This window comes from Erpetoichthys calabaricus, chromosome 3 (assembly GCF_900747795.2).
Source record: "Erpetoichthys calabaricus chromosome 3, fErpCal1.3, whole genome shotgun sequence".
Taxonomy (NCBI): domain Eukaryota; kingdom Metazoa; phylum Chordata; class Cladistia; order Polypteriformes; family Polypteridae; genus Erpetoichthys; species Erpetoichthys calabaricus.
The window spans coordinates 228,720,297-228,739,416 of NC_041396.2; the positions used below are offsets into that span (position 1 = coordinate 228,720,297).

The following is a 19,120-nucleotide window of genomic DNA, read 5'->3' on the forward strand; positions in this document are numbered from 1 at the left end:
TTCTCCCACTGACGGTTGCAGTGGTCAGAGGGTGTGGACTTCAGATTTGTGCCTAGAAAAAGTTTCCTGGGAATTTTCCAGGCATTGCCAGGGCTGAGTGACAGAAAAAACTGTTCCAGTCTGTCCTGCATCTGGTCCAACTCTACACACAGTGACCCATGACTGGAACACTTGCTACATATGAGTGACTAAAGGTGAGGAATGTACACTGACCAATAATCTGAAAGATTCATCCATGGACAGTGCTCACTTCACCATCATTGCTCAGTATAAACTCAATACTATTGCTGCGGCATGGCTATGCCTCACACCTGAAAAAAGCAGACCGCTCACTTCCATAAGACAACCATGAACTAAGGTGTGGAGGATCTGACTCTCAACTTTCATATGAAATTTGGTTACAAAACATTCCAGTGGACATCCTAAGCCAAGAGGACAGAATTATCTATAAAGCAGTGACTTACACTCAGGGCTCCAAAGTGAATACTTTCCAAACTTTAATTGTGCTTTCCAAAGGTGCGTATGAAACTTGCAAACAGGATGACAAGATGCATTGTTTACCGAGATTTATGCTAAACTTTAAAAGGATCTCACTGAACAATATGAAAACACAAGTCTCACTTTACAAATGCAAAGACCTAACAAAACAAACTAGAAGCCACAGAATGCTAGCTTTTATAGTTTTCAAAAAAAGATGCCATGGGCTATTTGGGTATTAGCCTTCTTCAAATAATGCACAAAACACATAAAAGAAACTTCCAACAGCCCTTCAGTTATTGGCATATTCTCATGTCTTTCAGGGTCTATTTTTTCCAGTCAAGCATAGGTACTACCAAGCAGACAGAGGCATGTGAGCCCTCAATGTCTGCATCTTGCTTTGTAGGTCTACTGAAGCCCTACACAAAATACACTTATACCAATCTGCTCTGAGTTGCAATGGCAGTTCTTTATGAGGTAAAAACATCCCAAACTGAGGAATCTACGAAAAAGTTTACTACCCATTTGAGCCTCTCAAAGGCAAGTGACCACCTGAGCCAGCTACAAGCCAACTAACATCTTAGCATATCCCTCAACTGTAATGTCTAGAACATACAGAGCTGGATTGGATGACACAAATATAAAGTAAATTATTGTTCTCTGGCATTTGGTAATCAAATATAAAGTAAAGGTTTAAAAAACACTGCTTGTTATCATGTTCAATGTTATGGACAACACAGATAATTCATCCTGTCACAATGCTTCATATACATAATCTGCACCACTCCTCAAATATCTACTGGAGACTCCCAGTACTACTAAAGCATCAAGTCTCAAGATATGATACATTTCAGTGTTACATAGGTCACAGGACCACCAGCAAACATCACTCCCAGGTTACCTCTACACGATGTGAACAAAATGATAAAAAGAACAAATAATACACTGCATCTTTAGTGCAACAGTCCCTATAACAGTGGACATGGAAACCATAGACTAAAAAACATTTCCATTTTATATTTTTGGAAAACAAAAAATAGTGAAATTAATTTAAAAAAAATAGCAAAATACAGAAAGTAAGCATTAAAACAAATAAAAAATGCACTACTAAAAACATACATACAGTAAATGCAAATGTAACACAGAGCAGACTAACATCTGATTCAGGCTCACAGCCTCTCTTTACGTCAAGACTGGACAGCAGTTGACCACATCAAAACAAAAAAAAAAGTGTAAATTCACTTGTGATCAGGTCAATCAAACCACACAATAAGGTGGTGAGAAACAAAAAACCCAAAGACAGGGTATACTCTTAATGTGATCTCTCATCAGGCATGATGTGGTCAATGGAGGTGCATTTGAATATCTATGCATATATTGTTTACAGAGAAGCAACAGACTGAGTGTGCACCTGCATAACCTGAATGTTGCTGGTTTGTGGCAGGTGAATAGTGATTTATTTTGAAAACAGCAATCAGGCACTCAGTGAAAACAATAATTTATCATGTCTACAAGTCAAAAATCGACGATGTATTGAGCACCCAATCATAAGTATTCCTACCCCTACTCCTCACAACTTAGTATATGTTTCTGTATTTAACCTCTTTCACACTGCCCAAGTTATTACCCTAGGATGAGTTCCACGAAAGCTCTACCTTAAAATAATGAAAAGAGTTTTTCTCTCAAAAATGAGTTAAGGTAAATAAGGGAACAGGTGACAAGTAGTAATCTAGAATGCCAAACTGTATAAAAGATGGAGATTATGGTCTCTACCTCTCCCGTGCAGTTTTACTATCTCCAAAATGCTCATTTCTTTCTCTAACTGCTGCCCCACTGGCATCAATGAAACCAGTGGCTGTCCCGTTTCTTAAAACTCCTGGGGCCTCATGTATAAACGGTGCATATGCACAGAAATGTTGCGTAAGAACGTTTCCACGTTCAAATTGCGATGTATAAAACCTACACTTGGCGTAAAGCCACGCACTTTTCCACGGTACCTCATACCCTGTTGTACGCAAGTTCTCCGCTCAGTTTTGCAGACTGGCGGCACCCAGCGTCAAAGCAGTGCTACTGTTCCTGTGTGGTTACCCTTTCTTAGATCCACATCCATGACGGCGGCTTTATCAAATACACTGAAATTAACCGCATATCGTTCATAGCCTTTCCTGTTCGGACCTCGCGTTTCATACCAAGAACTATACACGCATTCAGTCCATCAAGTGCTCCTTGTAGAACTGTTTGTACTTGCAAGGTACCGTGAGGTAATTGCACTTATGATACAGTTATAATATTGCACAACATGAGCCACTTTATAAAGCGTGTATTTACATATGATGACGATATCATTTTTAAGATGAAATGCAGCAAAATATGCTGATTATATTATACAGATAAAACTTTAACTTTAACTACACGGTGCTGCAGCGCTAGCGAGCTTGAGCTTCGTTCACGGATTGTTCCTGCCTCGTTCTGTTTTCATGCTGTGGCTGGGGCGATACTGGAAGGATGGATAGATAGAATAATTAAACATTACGAAGATATTTCGATGTTCCTTAAAAGTTTTGAAGAATCGGCGTTCTAAGCTTACAGATGGCTTAACGTCTATTACAGAACTGATTGTGTGGCGATTGGGTATTTGGAGAAAGAAAAGTAAGGACAGGAATTGGGGGTTAGTACGTTTGAAAAAGACAGTACTTCTGTAATAAAGCATTTCATTGAAGGTCGCACATGGCGCAGCAAGCATCTTGCTGTAAGACATGAACAAAAACTGTGCCACCGTGTTCCCATGTTTAATAACATGCTTTAACTTATATCATCATGAAAATGATATCATGTATACTTCTCAGTATTTTAATTATTTAGAAAGCTGTAATATTACGAACGTAATGGATCCTGTGTCCTATCGGAGGAAGAGCACGTAGTGATTCAGGCACATAGAGCACATATAAGATCAAATACATAACAAAGCATTTAACGTGCTACTTTAGTTACGATGGGATTTGGGAAACTAGTAAATTAAACGATTTTAAGATGAAGTTTATGATGTTCTACTTTAATGACAAAATAAACTACGTGATTAAAGTGGAAATTTCGAGATTAAAGTTGACATTTTGTGCTTTTTTCACATGGTGTGTCTTTTTTTTCATTGTACCCTAATAAGCTTTCATATGACACTCAGACGGTGGGCTACGAATCGCCTTTTCACGCCGACTTTGATATGTGACAACTTTTTTATTTCGGGCACTGTGCGACTTTGTGAACTTGAGATTTTGAGTTTCTCCGACACGCTATGTCACTCGATCAACTTCCTTTTGTTGCTTATATAACTGTTTAAACCAACAAATAGTACGTTTTTCTTTGCCTTCATTTGGTATTCGCTGAAATTCTTCTATTTTTCCTCGTACTTTTGCCATTGCCTTTTCACATAACGCTGGGCTTAAGGGCTATTTATATTGATTTGCATATTCAAAGAGGCTTAATTCTGGGAGGAGTTGGGTCGGGACAGCAAGCTCGTGCACGTGCGATTATTTCCACACTGATTGGGATTTATGTAGCGGAAGAATGTGGAAGTTGGCGAACGCACAGATTCCTGCATCTGGATTTTTCTGTGCGTAAGCACATTTCGGCTTTTGTGCTTACGTCATGTTATAGTGCGAATTCTACGCACGGCGTTATGCATGAGGCCCCTGGAGATTATGGTCTCTACCTCTCCTGTGCAGTTTTACTATCTCCAAAATGCTCATTTCTTTCTCTACTGCTGCCCCACTGGCATCAATGAAACCAGTGGCTGTCCCGTTTCTTTTCCCAGGCTTCTGACCAGGGGATTAATTCTTAAGTGAGATAAACAAACTATAATTACTATGCAGGCAACAGCTTATGTTCTTTCACATTATTCCATTTGTGTTTTTGTTAACACTGTATATTGTAGAGTACTTTTAATTTTGTTCAGAATATATGAATGCACTAATAAAGTGAGTATTTTCCCCTTAAATGTACTAGCTGATTCTTCTATTACATATTGCATGCATCATGCATGGTGCACCTAGTGTGGATCACTTCTTACACATTTTTACACAAGTCTTCATCTTATCTGGACTGTCCTTCCCATATTCTTCATTGGCTTCATATTGAACACGTACGGTGCACTGATTCTGGAGGACTTCTCTGGATTACTGTGTGGAATAATGAGTTTCTGTTTTTATTTTTAATTTTTCTGTTATAATCCTTCTCTTTCATTTTTTTTTATTACATGGACCTCTGCATAAATATCCCCCGCTCTGATTTATTTATTTTTTTGGGTTACTTGAACGTTGTTTCATCGTAAGTGTTTTTCATAATGAACAGGTTTGCACAATGAGTATTACTGGTGCTTTGGTACTTCTGCAGATTAAATAAGCAATGTTTTCTGTTGTTTGAAATGAATTTCATTGCACATACCATACAAAAACATTATGTATGCAGAAAATGTGCTTAGATCTCAGCATATTCTGATTAGAAGTGCACATGGGTTTCTTTACTATTTTTGCTGTCATTAACTACCAGAATTCAATGGTGTCTACTGGGCATTTCCAGTACTTTGCTACTATTATGTAGATATGAAATGGTACTTAGAGGGCAGTCCTACTCAGACACTATAGCAGTAGATGCTTGCAGATTACGGTTAAAGATAGTTTAGAATTAATTCACAGACATTGCTTATTTTTTTCCCCTACAATATTTTAAATTTGAAAATGGAAATGATTTTATTATTGTACAGGAGTGGGGATGACTACAGCATTTGCACCATTTCCTTTTAAAAGTAACAGATTAACAATCTTTAATAATAAGAAAAAGATTAATAAGAAAGCATTGAGTTTTAAATTTGTACTACCATTAATTAATGCTACTGAAGGCATGTGGAATTTCACTTCTGTATGATAAAGAAAAGAGGAATTATTACTGCTAAAAACAGCATAGTTCATTTCTGATTGTAAACAACAAAATCTTTTGACTCAACACATTTGATAAGAATCAACAAATGCTTCTAGTCAGTAAACTACGTACTGCTTTTCGTCATTATTTTTTATTTCTACCAGATATGCGAAGTGTAGGCTTTGCCCTTTTCAGTCCCAGGTTAAAATGAAAGGCAGGACTAAATTGTAAGCAGGTCTCATCTTCAGCTATGACAGATGGTGCTTTAAAAGGTTTAGTCACATTTAAACCCAATAATAAAAATATGGATTGGCACAAGTGTTCATTTTTCTAGGTTTACAATAAGTAAAAATACTGACAAATGACATAAATGATCACATTTGCAAAATATACATATAATCAAAATGTATGCAATTTTGGAAAATAGAAACAATACACACAATCCCTCATGGACGGAAAAAATTTAAATTTTATTCAAAATTCAACAAATGCTATACGAGTCATTTATTAGTTATTTTGTATAAAAAAAACAATGAGAGTATGGGTATTAAATTCATCATGTGAAATATATCATACATCAACTAGTTAATGTTTTCAGTTTATTAAAGAAAATAATAATAAAAAAAAAAAACCCAGGCAAACTCTTTGTTAGAGGTTGCTATTCTAGGTGTTCTGATTAGATAGATAGATAGATAGATAGATAGATAGATAGATAGATAGATAGATAGATAGATAGATAGATAGATAGATAGATAGATACTTTATTAATCCCAATGGATTACCATTTCTTCCTTGGTGGTAGTTTAAACTAGAAGGCTGAACGTTTCTGGTCATGATTAAAAGGCATGCCTCGCCAAATTCATAACTGATAATACTGCTTTTTGTGTTTGTTTCAATCTTTTTTTGAATAACACAAGACCCCTTACAAGCAATCCAGGCCTTTTTGTATTAGACAACAGCCAACAAAATCATGTGATATTGAAGTTAAAAGATATACATTACCATACCACCAACTTATCGTTTTTAATGGAATTTACTTTAAATAAACATTTCAAGTGAGATATATAACAAAGAATTATACGTTACCTTAAGGTCATGATATGTCCATTGGCACAGAAACATGCAAGGCAGATGCTATTACTCATTTGCACTATATCAGCCCGGAGAACAAAAGAAGTCTCTGTTATATTGTGTTTATAAATACAGTTCTGGGATGGCAGTGCAATAACCTTGGCTTGTTTTTCTGAACAGATCACTGCATACTGATTTTCACAGATTTCCTGAGATGAGGAAGGGGAAACTGAGGCAGGTCGCCGTTTCCTTTGCTTGTCCTTTTCATCTTTATCTTCTGGGGCATTTGGCTCACGCCAGGACTCATAAGGTGGTGCAAACAACATGCCTGTGGAGTCCAGGAATGACATTCTCAAAATTGCTCCTTTCAGCCTTATCAAGGTTCCTGGCATAAGAATAAAAAAAAGACTACTTTTTACCTTTACTGACATTTAAATTAAGTAAACCACAATTTTATTTTGTAAATATTGTAAATAAAATAAACATGCACAGAGCTGGTATAAATATATATTACTGAACAATCATTCATTCATAATAACATATATACCTAAGTTGTATTCTACGCTATTGTTTTTTTTTCCTCATGTTTTTTTATAGGTACCAGTAATTGCATTACTGTCACTTTTCTAAGGCAACAAGCAAGTAAGAATGTCATTGTACTATGTTCAGGGGAATAATAAAATGTTTATTTTCCAAATAAGGAATTTATATGCAGAAGGAGTATACCACAGGTGACTCAAGCTATGCAGTCTTCTTAAAACTCTTGTTGTCTAGCTTACTCTGTTTATCATGCTCTTACTAGCCCTTCACTGTGTACTCTATGCATATTTATTAGCTGACCCTTCTATGCTTTTTTCCCTGGTTTAATTCATTGTCCATATACAGTATACTTTTATTCTATGTTTTATTCGCTGACTATGTGTTCAACATGCTAAAAGAAGAGAAAGATATTGCTATTTGTGCTGGTATTGTTTAATTACTGATTTCCTGTTCTACAGTTAGACAGAGATATGCATTGAGCTAGGAACACCTACAGAATGTGCACTTTATCCCAAGAGAACAGTTTTATGCATTGGGTCAGAGACACATCAGATCTGACTATTACTTTTCAGAATTCAAATAAACAATAAAACTATATCAGTTTGATGTGTTAACATATTTTGTACGGGTTGATGTGTATGAGTACACTGATGAAGATCTTATCCTCATCTCATTATTGCGATATGCATAAGTTGGAATGTAGTGTGTGTAAGTATATAAGAAAAAAATCTGATACGATTGAATACTGCAACCCTGGATGTCTTAGCATGAACTAACAGAGTTCAAACTTGGCTACAACAGCACCTGCTATACAGAGCTGCGATTAGAGAGGTACAAATGTTCATATTGCACAATGCAGGGCCTTCAAGATAACACACCTGTTAAAACTAATTCATCTATGATATTTTTGCCTTAATTTTATCAGAGAGTTATTGTTCACAATACTATTCAATACTCATTATGGCACATCTAATTATTTCCTGAGAGGAGTGTGGCAAAACTGTCCCATTTTGTTTAGATTTTGCTTTATTAACCATGTACATGTTCTAGTGGCCCCGAAATACAAATGGCAGCACATTATAACGAAAGGACTCAAAACAACAGACAGATGGGAAAAATAGCATTAGAGGTGGGAGTTGTAATGGTTTTAAAAGGTATGACTTGGGGGGAGACAAGACCTATTGCAAAATGCACAAGGTCACTGATTTTTCAAGAGAAGTATTATTTTCTCTTTTTTTTTTTTTTCTAAAAGTGCAGCACAATAAGCAGGAGCTAAATCTAGAAGTGACTCCCTTCCATGCTGATATCATGATATGCTACCTATGAAAGCGATCTACTGCCACACAATGAGTTCCAATTGTTATTGTGATTGCTAGAAAAACCTCGCAACATTGTAAAAGTAACTATCAAATCTTACCTGCATATTTAAAATAAGAGTTAATCACTACACAGTACTACTTTAGAAAATGAGAAGTAAACAACAATTCTTTACGACAACCACCATTCTTCTTTTATTCTACATTTGTATTAATCTTTTTAGCACAAAGTGCTTACCAGTGCCCCACATACTTTTCACTTCCATTTTTTGCTTTCTTTTAATTATGAATTGAAGGGAACGAAGAGAGAGATCCCAAATCATCTCCAGTCTAGAAACTATGATCCATCCATCCATTTTCCAACCCGCTGAATCCAAACACAGGGGTCTGCTGGAGCCAATCCCAGCCAACACAGGGCACAAGGCAGGAACCAATCCTGGGCAGGGTGCCAACCCACCGCAGGACACACACAAACACACCCACACACCAAGCACACACTAGGGACAATTTAGAATCGCCAATGCACCTAACCTGCATGTCTTTGGACTGTGTGAGGAAATCAGAGCACCCGGAGGAAACCCACGCAGACACGGGGAGAACATGCAAACTCCACGCAGGGAGGACCCGGGAAGCGAACCCGGGTCTCCTAACTGTGAGGCAGCAGCGCTACCACTGCGCCACCGTGCCGCCCAGAAACTATGATTTTCTTGTTTATTAAAACAACGGAAAAGAAGTATGAAAAATGCACAGAATTGTGAAGCTAAAACTGAGGTAAGTATTGCATTGTAAAATCTGTGTCATTATGCTCCTACAATGCCACATTATAAATTCTTGACAAATATCCACAAAGTTTTGGCAGTATTCAAATGTACAACATCGGGAACAGTGTACAGTACATAAAGTTTGAGCTCTAATAGCATGGAAGGGGCCACACACTCCAAGCTGGTGTCTTTTGTTTTTATTTTCCCTGAAATCTCTCTTTAGTGATAGGATCACAACCTTTTGTCAGTGTAACTTGTTTGATCATTAACTGTCTTCAGTGGTGCTGTGGAGCAATACAGATTAGGAATGGTCTAACAAAGCAAAAAAGAACAGTTAATGAGCTGTAGAAGTAGAACAACTAGGCTAAGAAAAAAGAATGGATGTTAACTCTGTACAACACATTAAGCCAAATGTTCTTGAAAAGTGCTATATAAAAATGAGCTGAATTAAATCTAATTTGTAAAAGTATGGTTTTGAATAAAATCTAGTAGTGCTTGCTGAAGCACAGCTGATCTAAAGCAAGATTTCTCTATACATTGCTTTTAGTCATGACATATGATAAGCTATATATGAGTGTCAAAACTTACCGCTGGGTGAGACAATAACTGGTTGAAGAAGTCGTTGTTCCCCAGGAGGAGGAAGATTCAACACAATTACAACGACTGTGCCTAGGGATGTGCCCACCCATAAACTGGGAGCAGTAGCACTGTCTGTCTTCCGTGTGTACGTCTCCCCAAACTGTAATGACGTAATGGCCTCTCGCGATTCTTTGTCAATGCTTGTTACACTGGAGCTGCGTGAGCGACTGAATGAATTGTCTCTGATATCTAAAGGAAGTAAGGTCAACAGTCATTTAAAATTAAACAGTTATTTCAGTTTAATGACCTTTTCTCCAGCTTATAAAAAAATCAAACCCAGATTCTGCCTATTTCAAGTAAAACCAATGAGTTATTTTAAACTACAATGTAGTAGAAAATCAGCTTCTAAATAAGGATAATTAAAAATGCAGTTTAAGTACAACTCATTGGAGAGGCAATGCGATGTGTAGAAAGCAATTGGCTAAAATATTGCTAATAAATGATTTCAGAGAATTTAAAATAGAACACAGAAAATATCTCAACTCTGCTTTTATAATCGAAGATTTGCATTCCAATGTTTTAATGCTCAGTTCAATTTGACTTTTATCACAATACTATTCTGTTGATAATGTTAATTGAGAAGAATTAAAAAAGGTACTTAGTAGAGGGATATTTTCTTTTTTCCATTTTAATTAGCACAGATTTAATCACAGAAAAATCTTTTCCACAGTAAATTACTGTGACATGTAATCTAACATTTTGAAAAGTCATCCATGTTAGATTTTTCAGCCCAGACTGCATCAGGTACTGCATATTATGTTGTTAAGACAGTCTCAAAGGAACTGACAAGTGATTATTATAATGAGAATAAAGGACATCAGAAATTTGTTCTCACACAAACCCTTTGCACATGAAGGCAGCAGATATTTCATGTCCACTATATGTTTGATATTGTTCTGGCATCAAGGTTTTTAATTATTTCAAGTTGATTTATTAAAAACTATCTCTATGTTTTACAAATGCCAACCTGAAACTATAGCTGGTAAACTTGTGAAAGGCATGCCGAAGAAATGGGACCACAGATTCAAAAGTTGGTAAACCCAAAATATAATACATCTGATAAGAGCAAACCTTGATTAGTTGTTTGTGACGCAAACCCCTTTTGGGGGTGCATCACTCCATGTTTAAGTGCTACAGCTGGAAATATCCAGAGATATAAAGAACTGCATGGAGACAGCATTATTTTTTATACAAGGTAGGACATTAAAGCCCATAGGGTACATTTTCGGCCTACAGCAGAAAGGAGTAGGCTGCAGTGTGACGGTTAAAATTATATTAATATCATTACTGATATACTCATTTAGCAAAAATAAAATGTCAAAAAATCTGATGCAAGTTTTTTGTTGCTAAATTGACCATACTTCACATAATATACCGTGCTTCCAGAGGGCTCCTGGAAAATAAATAGGTTCCAGTTAAGATGACTGTAAAGGTTCTTCTGTCAAAAAAGTGTGGCCAGAGGCAAGTCATCTCACCAGAAGAAACCTGACTAGTCCAGGTACTCTCTTATATTTAATAGCAGAAATTCTGCACTGGTTTTAGTCCTCTGAGAATCAATAGGTATTTATAAATATACTGTAATCTTTTGGGTGGATGGCAGAGTAAACCCTCTTCATAATGAATTGAACTAGTTCTTTTTCCCCTAGGCTCCATTTGTGAATGGTCCAAGGCTGAGCAGACAACAAACACAACCTACCCCCAAGCCCTTCTTACACACACGACCTCACTTACAACCCATCCACAATTGACTAGTGTATGGACCTCACATATTTAACAACCATTCCTAAAACATTAAAATCTCTGCTGTACTAACTTTATAGGTTAATGTGGCTATCAAGCAACCTGGCCATTAAACTTGCAGATCTGAGAAACAGAGACAAACACTTAATAGTAAACAATATAAGTTGCTTATGTTGATCTGTAATGGGAGCGTCTTTATACTTTCATTTGATTGAATAATGCATTTCTTAATGCTTTCCACAAGCTCTACATGGGCAATCTGTGTAAATGTCTCGATACAAATTTAAAAGCAGGGTTGTGTGTCAGCTCTGCTTTCAAGTCTGGTTCAAGCTTGCATTTTCACTGAGTAATTAATATAATTAATAAAATCTGTTAATAAAAATTCGGCATAGTATTTATTCATGTGTATGTATTAAAAAGCATTAGACTTGTGTTTGTGTTACTTGTATTTTAGGGTTTTAATTTATCTAAACACCACTTGTAATAAGTGAAAATATGCTTTATTCAAATAAACTGAATTAATCGCTACAGTGCACATTAAAAATTTTGCCTTTATTGAAAGGCATTAAATTCCCTCTTACCCTAAATTGGATAAAGCAGATTTCAGATGTGACATATACCTCTGGACTGGACAGGATGAAGCACAGAATAAATAGTGTAATTATCGTCCACCAAACAATAATTATTACTCATATTTAATGACAAAGATATAAAAATAATAATTTACAAAAATGAGTAAATCATTAACAACTTGAAATTAAAATCCCTCAAAATATGATCTCCTATTTATAGTGTACTCATCTGACTTTTAGGACATTACATCAGTATCACAAAGGAGATTTCTTATTCTTATTAAAGCGCCTTCTTTTTTGGGATACTTGAATTGCTGTGGATTGTTAGGACAGCCATGTGAGTAAGACACATATCTCTGTTGCTTACGAAATATATTGTACCATCTTAATTTGCAGTAAAAAGAACAGAAGCTGTTATTAATTCAAATTATGTTTAAATTTCAAAATACATTTAATATTCTCTTTGGCAAGTCTTGTAGTCACTTCTTAGAAGCCACCTGTAGCACTATGATGATTGTTGAAATTTTACATTTATTTATATCCAAATTAACATATTACAGAAGAATGGAGTAAGGCAGAAAGTACTAAGTCAGACTGTAACTTGCTGCACTCTGCACATAACAATCATTCCAGGTGTGTAGATTTGTAACACAAAAAACATCTACAGTTAGATAGTTGATCAGTCGTAGTTTAAAAAAAAAAAATGAAGGGCTGAGAAATCAAGAAGACGCTTTATATGTCAAACAGAAAAAGCAAGTGTTACATTTTTTCAGCACAAAATAAACAAATATCATAAGCCACAAAGAACAAAGACATTACAGCAAAAAGGCCGTAAATCTTTGTTAATGTGTAATATGTATTTGGTAAGAAGGCAGGTGCCATCTTTTCAAACTGCTAATACCTTCCAGAAGTTGAATTTCTTTTTTGCTGATAATTAATATTGATTTGCAAATGTATACTTTTCAAGTATTTTATATTTATTAGCATATTCCAAACATGCTTTTATCAAACTGCTGGCCAAAGGACATTTTTTGAAGTTCTCAATAATAACAATAATTGCAAAGAAATTATACCACACACCTGTGTTCAATACACACAAGACAAGACTTTTTATACCTTGTTTCATTCTATAGACAGAATTGAACAACTAAAACTACCATTACAAAAGGAATAAATTTGGAAAGTAAAGCACTTTAAACAGAGGCACTGCAATGCTTGCTAGTTCTAAGTGTAAGGAAATAAGTGCATCAATTTTTGAAAACAAGAATTTTCAGAGAATTAAGTGCAGCAAGGTAATTGCAGAACTGCTGATACAAGTTAGAAGCAGCAATATATTGTACCAAAACTTATTTTATACAACTCACTGAAAAGAGGGGATGAACAGGTCCTGGGGAATTCTCCACAAGTTTTAACCTTATTCAAATCCACACTAAAACGCTTCTCACTTAGACGTAAAAGTAGTTTCCCCCTTTTATCTGGTTAAAATACAGTGAGGTATTATATTTCTGTATAATGTTTATGACTTTAATATAATGAGTACGCTATTATACAAAATGTAGAGACATGAAATATATGTAACTAATTCACTATTTGAAAAAAAGAAAAAAAAAAAATTCTTTGGAAATCATTCAGAATATCCCAAGTCACCTTTTGCATAAACATCCATCCATCCTCTTCCGCTTATCCGAGGTCAGGTCGCGGGGGGAGCAGCTTGAGCAGAGATGCCCAGACTTCCCTCTCCCCGGCCACTTCTTCTAGCTCTTCCAGGATGTAAATAGAGCACTCACTATATTTCCATTTCATTCAACAAATGGCATTACTGCTCTTTTCTCACATGACTCTTCCTATGCCTCGACCAGTGTTCCATTGGCTTTTCTTGAGGAAATCTGTTACTCACTCTGTTCACATCATTCTGATATTTCAACACATAGTGCTTGTTCTGTTTAGTCTTCACTGGCTCTCTATGACTTTTCTTTGTACTGATATACAATAGCAACTTCCTGTATCACTACACTCCAGTCGGTCCACTAACGTTGGTTGTGTTATGTTCTAGACTAATCAATGTTCCATGGGTGATAAAACTTTCATTTCTATTACATTACATTGGAAAGAACTCACTACAATTATTATATTTGGCAACTTCTGTCATTCTTTTAAAATGCAAGTTTGGACCCATCAGTGAAGGAAGTCAATGAACTGTCACTTAGAGAGTGCAAGAAACTACAATAACAGGCCACTCCCACTAAACGAATCCTAATGATGTAATCTAGATTTACGTCCATTTGTTTGTTGTTTTCCAGCATTGGGGACTTTGTTTCAATTTATTATTTTCATGAGCTAAATCTGTGTGGTCCAATTATTTATGTTTATTTCAGGGCTGGGCAAGTTAATGCATTAACGCATTAATTAATTAAGACCGACAATGATTTTATCGTGCATTAACGCAGTTTTTGTTATTATTATTATTATTTTGAAAGCCTCAGTCTCGCTAGTGATCGATAGAGATCAGTGATCTTCTTGTTACAGCGCTTTTCGATATGCTTTTGCTAGAAGGAAAGTTAGCTCTGCTGATTTGACTTTGATTCCCTGCGCGTGCATGAGTAGCGAAAAGCAAACAGCTTCTAAAATGGCACGTGGAGAGATATCAAAGTGAATGCTCAAAGTAAAATAATCCATGGATAACTTTTTTTCATATTATTGCTGAATCTGACTCCAATTTTGATACAAGTACTGTAATGTGGAGATGTAGATCGAAAACGAAAGTGAGGTACTGGCATCAGCTGATCGGTCCCTAGCTGATCATGGTGTTGAACACATTCATGTAGCTGATGCACCTATGGAAACATTCGCCTGGAAGGACAGACACTTAAGATGACAGGAGGTACAAACCATATTGCGTTTCACTGCAACTGCCATCCTCGCACACCTGTCTCACAGACAGCCAGCCCACGGTGTATTCTTGCTGGCCGTCGAGCGACTCACCCGTGCAGCTGCTGCTGCCACAAACTGCAAACAGATGTCGACAGCAGGCACAACAGGCAGCAACAGACGTTTTATCTTGATTTATGTGTTGAAACCATTGCTTTGTGCACTTTTCACAGTGTTTTGGAAAAAATATTAGCCTTCAAAGAGTTGCTACTGAACATAGACTGTTTATGCTGCTCCCTGATAAAAGAAAATGTTTCTGCTGGTATCTGTTCAGATAAAAAAGAAAACAGATTTAGAAATGTTAACTTGCTGTTGCTCGGAAGGTGCCTGTTAAAATGTTATGATTGTGGCTCTGGACTCTGAGGGTAACTTGTTTTTCTATAACAAAGTAAATATAACATTAATACCGTGGCAGTGGCCAATATCTTTGGTTTTATATTTGATTTGATTACGTTAATATTTGAGATTTACAAGAAATATTTTAACTGCTACTATGTAAAGGGAAGACTGTTGTTAAAAATCACCTTATTTGTTTAAAGTGTTTGCAAACCAAATACACGCCATACACTACTTTTGAGTTCATTATTGAATTTTGCACATAATGTGATTGTTGTGAATGTCTGTGATTAATCATGTGATTAATTGGAATTAAAAATTTTAATCATTGCCCAGCACTAGTTTATTTATTTATTTATTCTGTTTAAAGTAATTACATCCTTTGTATTTTATTAGACCTCTGTTTCACCGCCTCTGGCCCCATTATTCCTGTTTCAACAATTGTGAAGTGCTTAGGGCATGCAAAACACTTCCGTTAATTAATTATTACTAGTAAAATTGTTAATCAAAACAACAAACAAATAATAATATACCAACATCAACACAGTTTCACTGTGTAAGGAAAGACAACACTTTTCCTGATCTGTCTCCCATCACCTGTAATTTTGTCAATAATTCACTCATGTTAAAACTATATTCCTTTTGTAAGGTGCTATTTTGAGTGAACACCGCCTAACAACTCCTTATTAAATATGAAACTGCCATTGCTAAAATTATTTTACAAATATTTAACTTCCATGATGATAAACATGTAATTATCACTTGTGACTAAATAACAAAAAAACTATCAGTATTTAAATTGACAATAGTAAAACTGGCAAAGTAACTTGTCCAGATACACAAAAGTAAATAACTACGTGAAAATAAAGCAGCACAATATAAGCAAAGGTCCCCAGTTTAGTCTCTGTGTGGATGTCTTCTGAATGACAATTTTCTAATCCCAAAGCCTGTCATTTCTAACATGTCCACATTATTAGTGGTGGTTAGTCGCTCCCCACTCACTGAAGCACTTTGAGTTGTGAGAAAAATGCTATATAAATATAAAGAATTCTAATTATTATTACTAGTATTACTACATTACTACTATTATTATTACTACATTGTGACAGTGTTTGTAATATAGTACAGATATAGCAAAAACCTAAATATTTTAAGAAGAACAGTGAAATATGACCTAAGTGTCAGTTAAATATAAAGTTTTTATTTTGTTAAAGGAGAAGATATAACTGTCTCTTGTGAAGAAAAATAATTAAATGTGAAGTCTGGAATGCAATAAATGAGACAACAAAAAAATCTGTATACATACTTACCTAAATCTGGCTTTAACTCAGTAGGTAAGCTTAGTTTCCGTGACATCTTTGCTGGAAGAAAAAACAAAACAAAACATAAAAAAAAAAAAGGAAAAAAAGAGTGGAAATATATTTACAAAGACAAGTCTTATACACTGAACAAGAAACAGCTAAATATGATAAAAAAAAACTTTTCATATATATTATTTAAATGTCATTAGTAACGGGTTTATATAAAGACATACAGTAGCTTAATCAAAACACATTACTGTTATATAAACTGTTAATTACATGCTAAATTATAACATGTCAAAGGGAATCGTGCTCTTCACAATCTGCTGAAAAGAGAAGTCTATTTCATTACAAATATCTTAGCAGACTGAAAGTGTCCATGCTAATACAGCGTGCACAAAACAGGAAAAAGCGGTGGAGTTAAAGTGTGCTGGGTGCACAAAGATCCTACCAATTTGTTTATCTTCAAATAGGATGTTAAACATTTAGTTTAAAAGAATACACATGAAAGCCTTTACACTTCACTTCTCCTTTTAAGATATTGTCAGTCATGCAACATAACCCTGACCTTCCATAAGACTGCAATGTTGTTTATCACAGACATTATGAACTTTTACTTTTGAGAAAAGGCATATGCCCCCACTTTTAATATAGTCATCCACCCTGACATTACAAGGCAATGAAAACATGGGACTTGAAATACTGTAAGGTCAACTGACAAAATGTAAAATATTTCTTCTGACCTTGAAAATTACCAAGAGTGTGTCCATGACATCTTAACTGACATTCTAGTGCACTGCAATTTATAAGTTGCACGGCCACACCCTCAGACTCACAGATTTTTGACTTTTGTTTCTGAATTTGACTGTTAAACCATTTTTTTTTGCAGTAGAAAGAGTTTTTCTTTATATTTCTCTCCTACAAAACAAGTGCTTGAGAAGACATTACCACCATTTGTTAACATCAAAAATATATAAGGCAGCCTGAAAGACAATCTAAAAAACAGTTGAATTTAGCATTTTTACTAATTTTCTCCTAACAAGCTCTTGCTTATTTTTAAAATATTGCATCTATGAACAAGACACAACAAAAAACACTAATATGCCTCATGCACTAAAATCTACATTGTATTTTGAACTATTTTGTTCAACTACCACAAATGGGACTCTTAGCACTGTACAAACAATTAACAAGTTGAAAGAACAAAATGACAAATCGAACGTTTATGGTGAATCTTCAGACGTTTTGTACAAATGTTCACTCTTACCTCCTTTACCTCCTCCATTGTGGAACAGCTGATGGTTTGACGTCACCACTTTTAGAAAAGTAAAGTAACATTGTAGTTAGGCATGTTGCTAGATCTTTACTATGTGCTTAGAATGAGAACTGGGTCAAACAATTGATAATGATAAAAAGAATACTTCCTTATAAAAAAAATCATCCTCTCCCAGTCAACTAAATGTTTTTAAAACATTTTCTTTTCTACTAAAGACTTAACAGTTTTCATTATTTATAATATTCACTTGATCAATTAATCGTGAGCATGCAGTTTTGCATTCAAGAAAAAAAGAAAAGGAAAGGGAAGCACTTCTTCAGAGAAGGATTAATGTGAAACTGCAGTAAACTGCCCAGCCAATTTAATAAGAAACCTTAATTTCAGAAGCAAATAGTGACTTTTTGAAGCAATTTAGTCTTGTCTAGTATTGGAGGTATTGGCTTTAAATGACTGTAATCCTAAGCAAATCACTCTAATTGTAACAAATTAATGGACACAATTGAACTATGTCTCTGGATTTGTATGGCACCTTGACAATGAGATCATTAAAAAAAGATACATAGGATAAAAGTGGTTTGTTAAGATAACAGATATGAAATCATGCCAATGAACTTTACAGTCCTCAACTCTTTAAAAACATTCTTATATAGTCTAAAATATATCTCTAATAACTTTTATTCATTGTTTGCAGTCAAAATGTAAACACTGTAAAACCTAAAAAAAAAATCGAACAATGTTATAAAATGTTGTAGTAGGTACAGCGAACGACTCAGTAACTTTTCCCTAAAACTAAATGTATTTACGTAAGGATTTATGTAACACATTTATTTACTTTTTTTCCCTATAGATAAGAATAGGAACTTCACAACAGCTAATGGAATTAATGCATACATGACAAAGTCAAATCTACAAGTCTGTTTCAGGCTCTTTCCTAACAGATTACAAAAGTATTAGTGCAGAGAATTTTTTTTTTTAGTGTCCATATAATAAAGATGACAATATAAACAGTATAATACTTCAAGCATAATTCCGCTGTAGCACTTTTCTCAATAAGCATGTGAATAATAGAATATAGTTGAATATTAGGTGATTTTTCTTTTTACATGCAGTTTTCAAAAAAAGGAAAGAAATGGGCAGGGTGAGCCAAAATTATGTTAACACTAATGGTACTGTTTGGGCGGAGTGGTGGCTCTGAAGCTAAGGATCTGTGCTGGTATCCAGAAGGTTGCCGGTTCGAATCCTTGTCACTTCC

At 35.2% G+C, this 19,120-nt stretch overlaps 1 protein-coding gene across 1 annotated transcript in view; it reads right to left on the reverse strand.

Moving 5' to 3' along the window:
- Positions 1–19,120, reverse strand: part of LOC114648702 (syntaxin-binding protein 5-like) — a 580,738-nt gene that overhangs the window by 11,506 nt on the left and 550,112 nt on the right. The window contains 5 exon segments of the mRNA XM_051924863.1: positions 6,475–6,844; positions 9,665–9,904; positions 13,392–13,502; positions 16,602–16,652; positions 17,860–17,907. Coding sequence (XP_051780823.1) covers positions 6,475–6,844; positions 9,665–9,904; positions 13,392–13,502; positions 16,602–16,652; positions 17,860–17,907 — 820 coding nt within the window.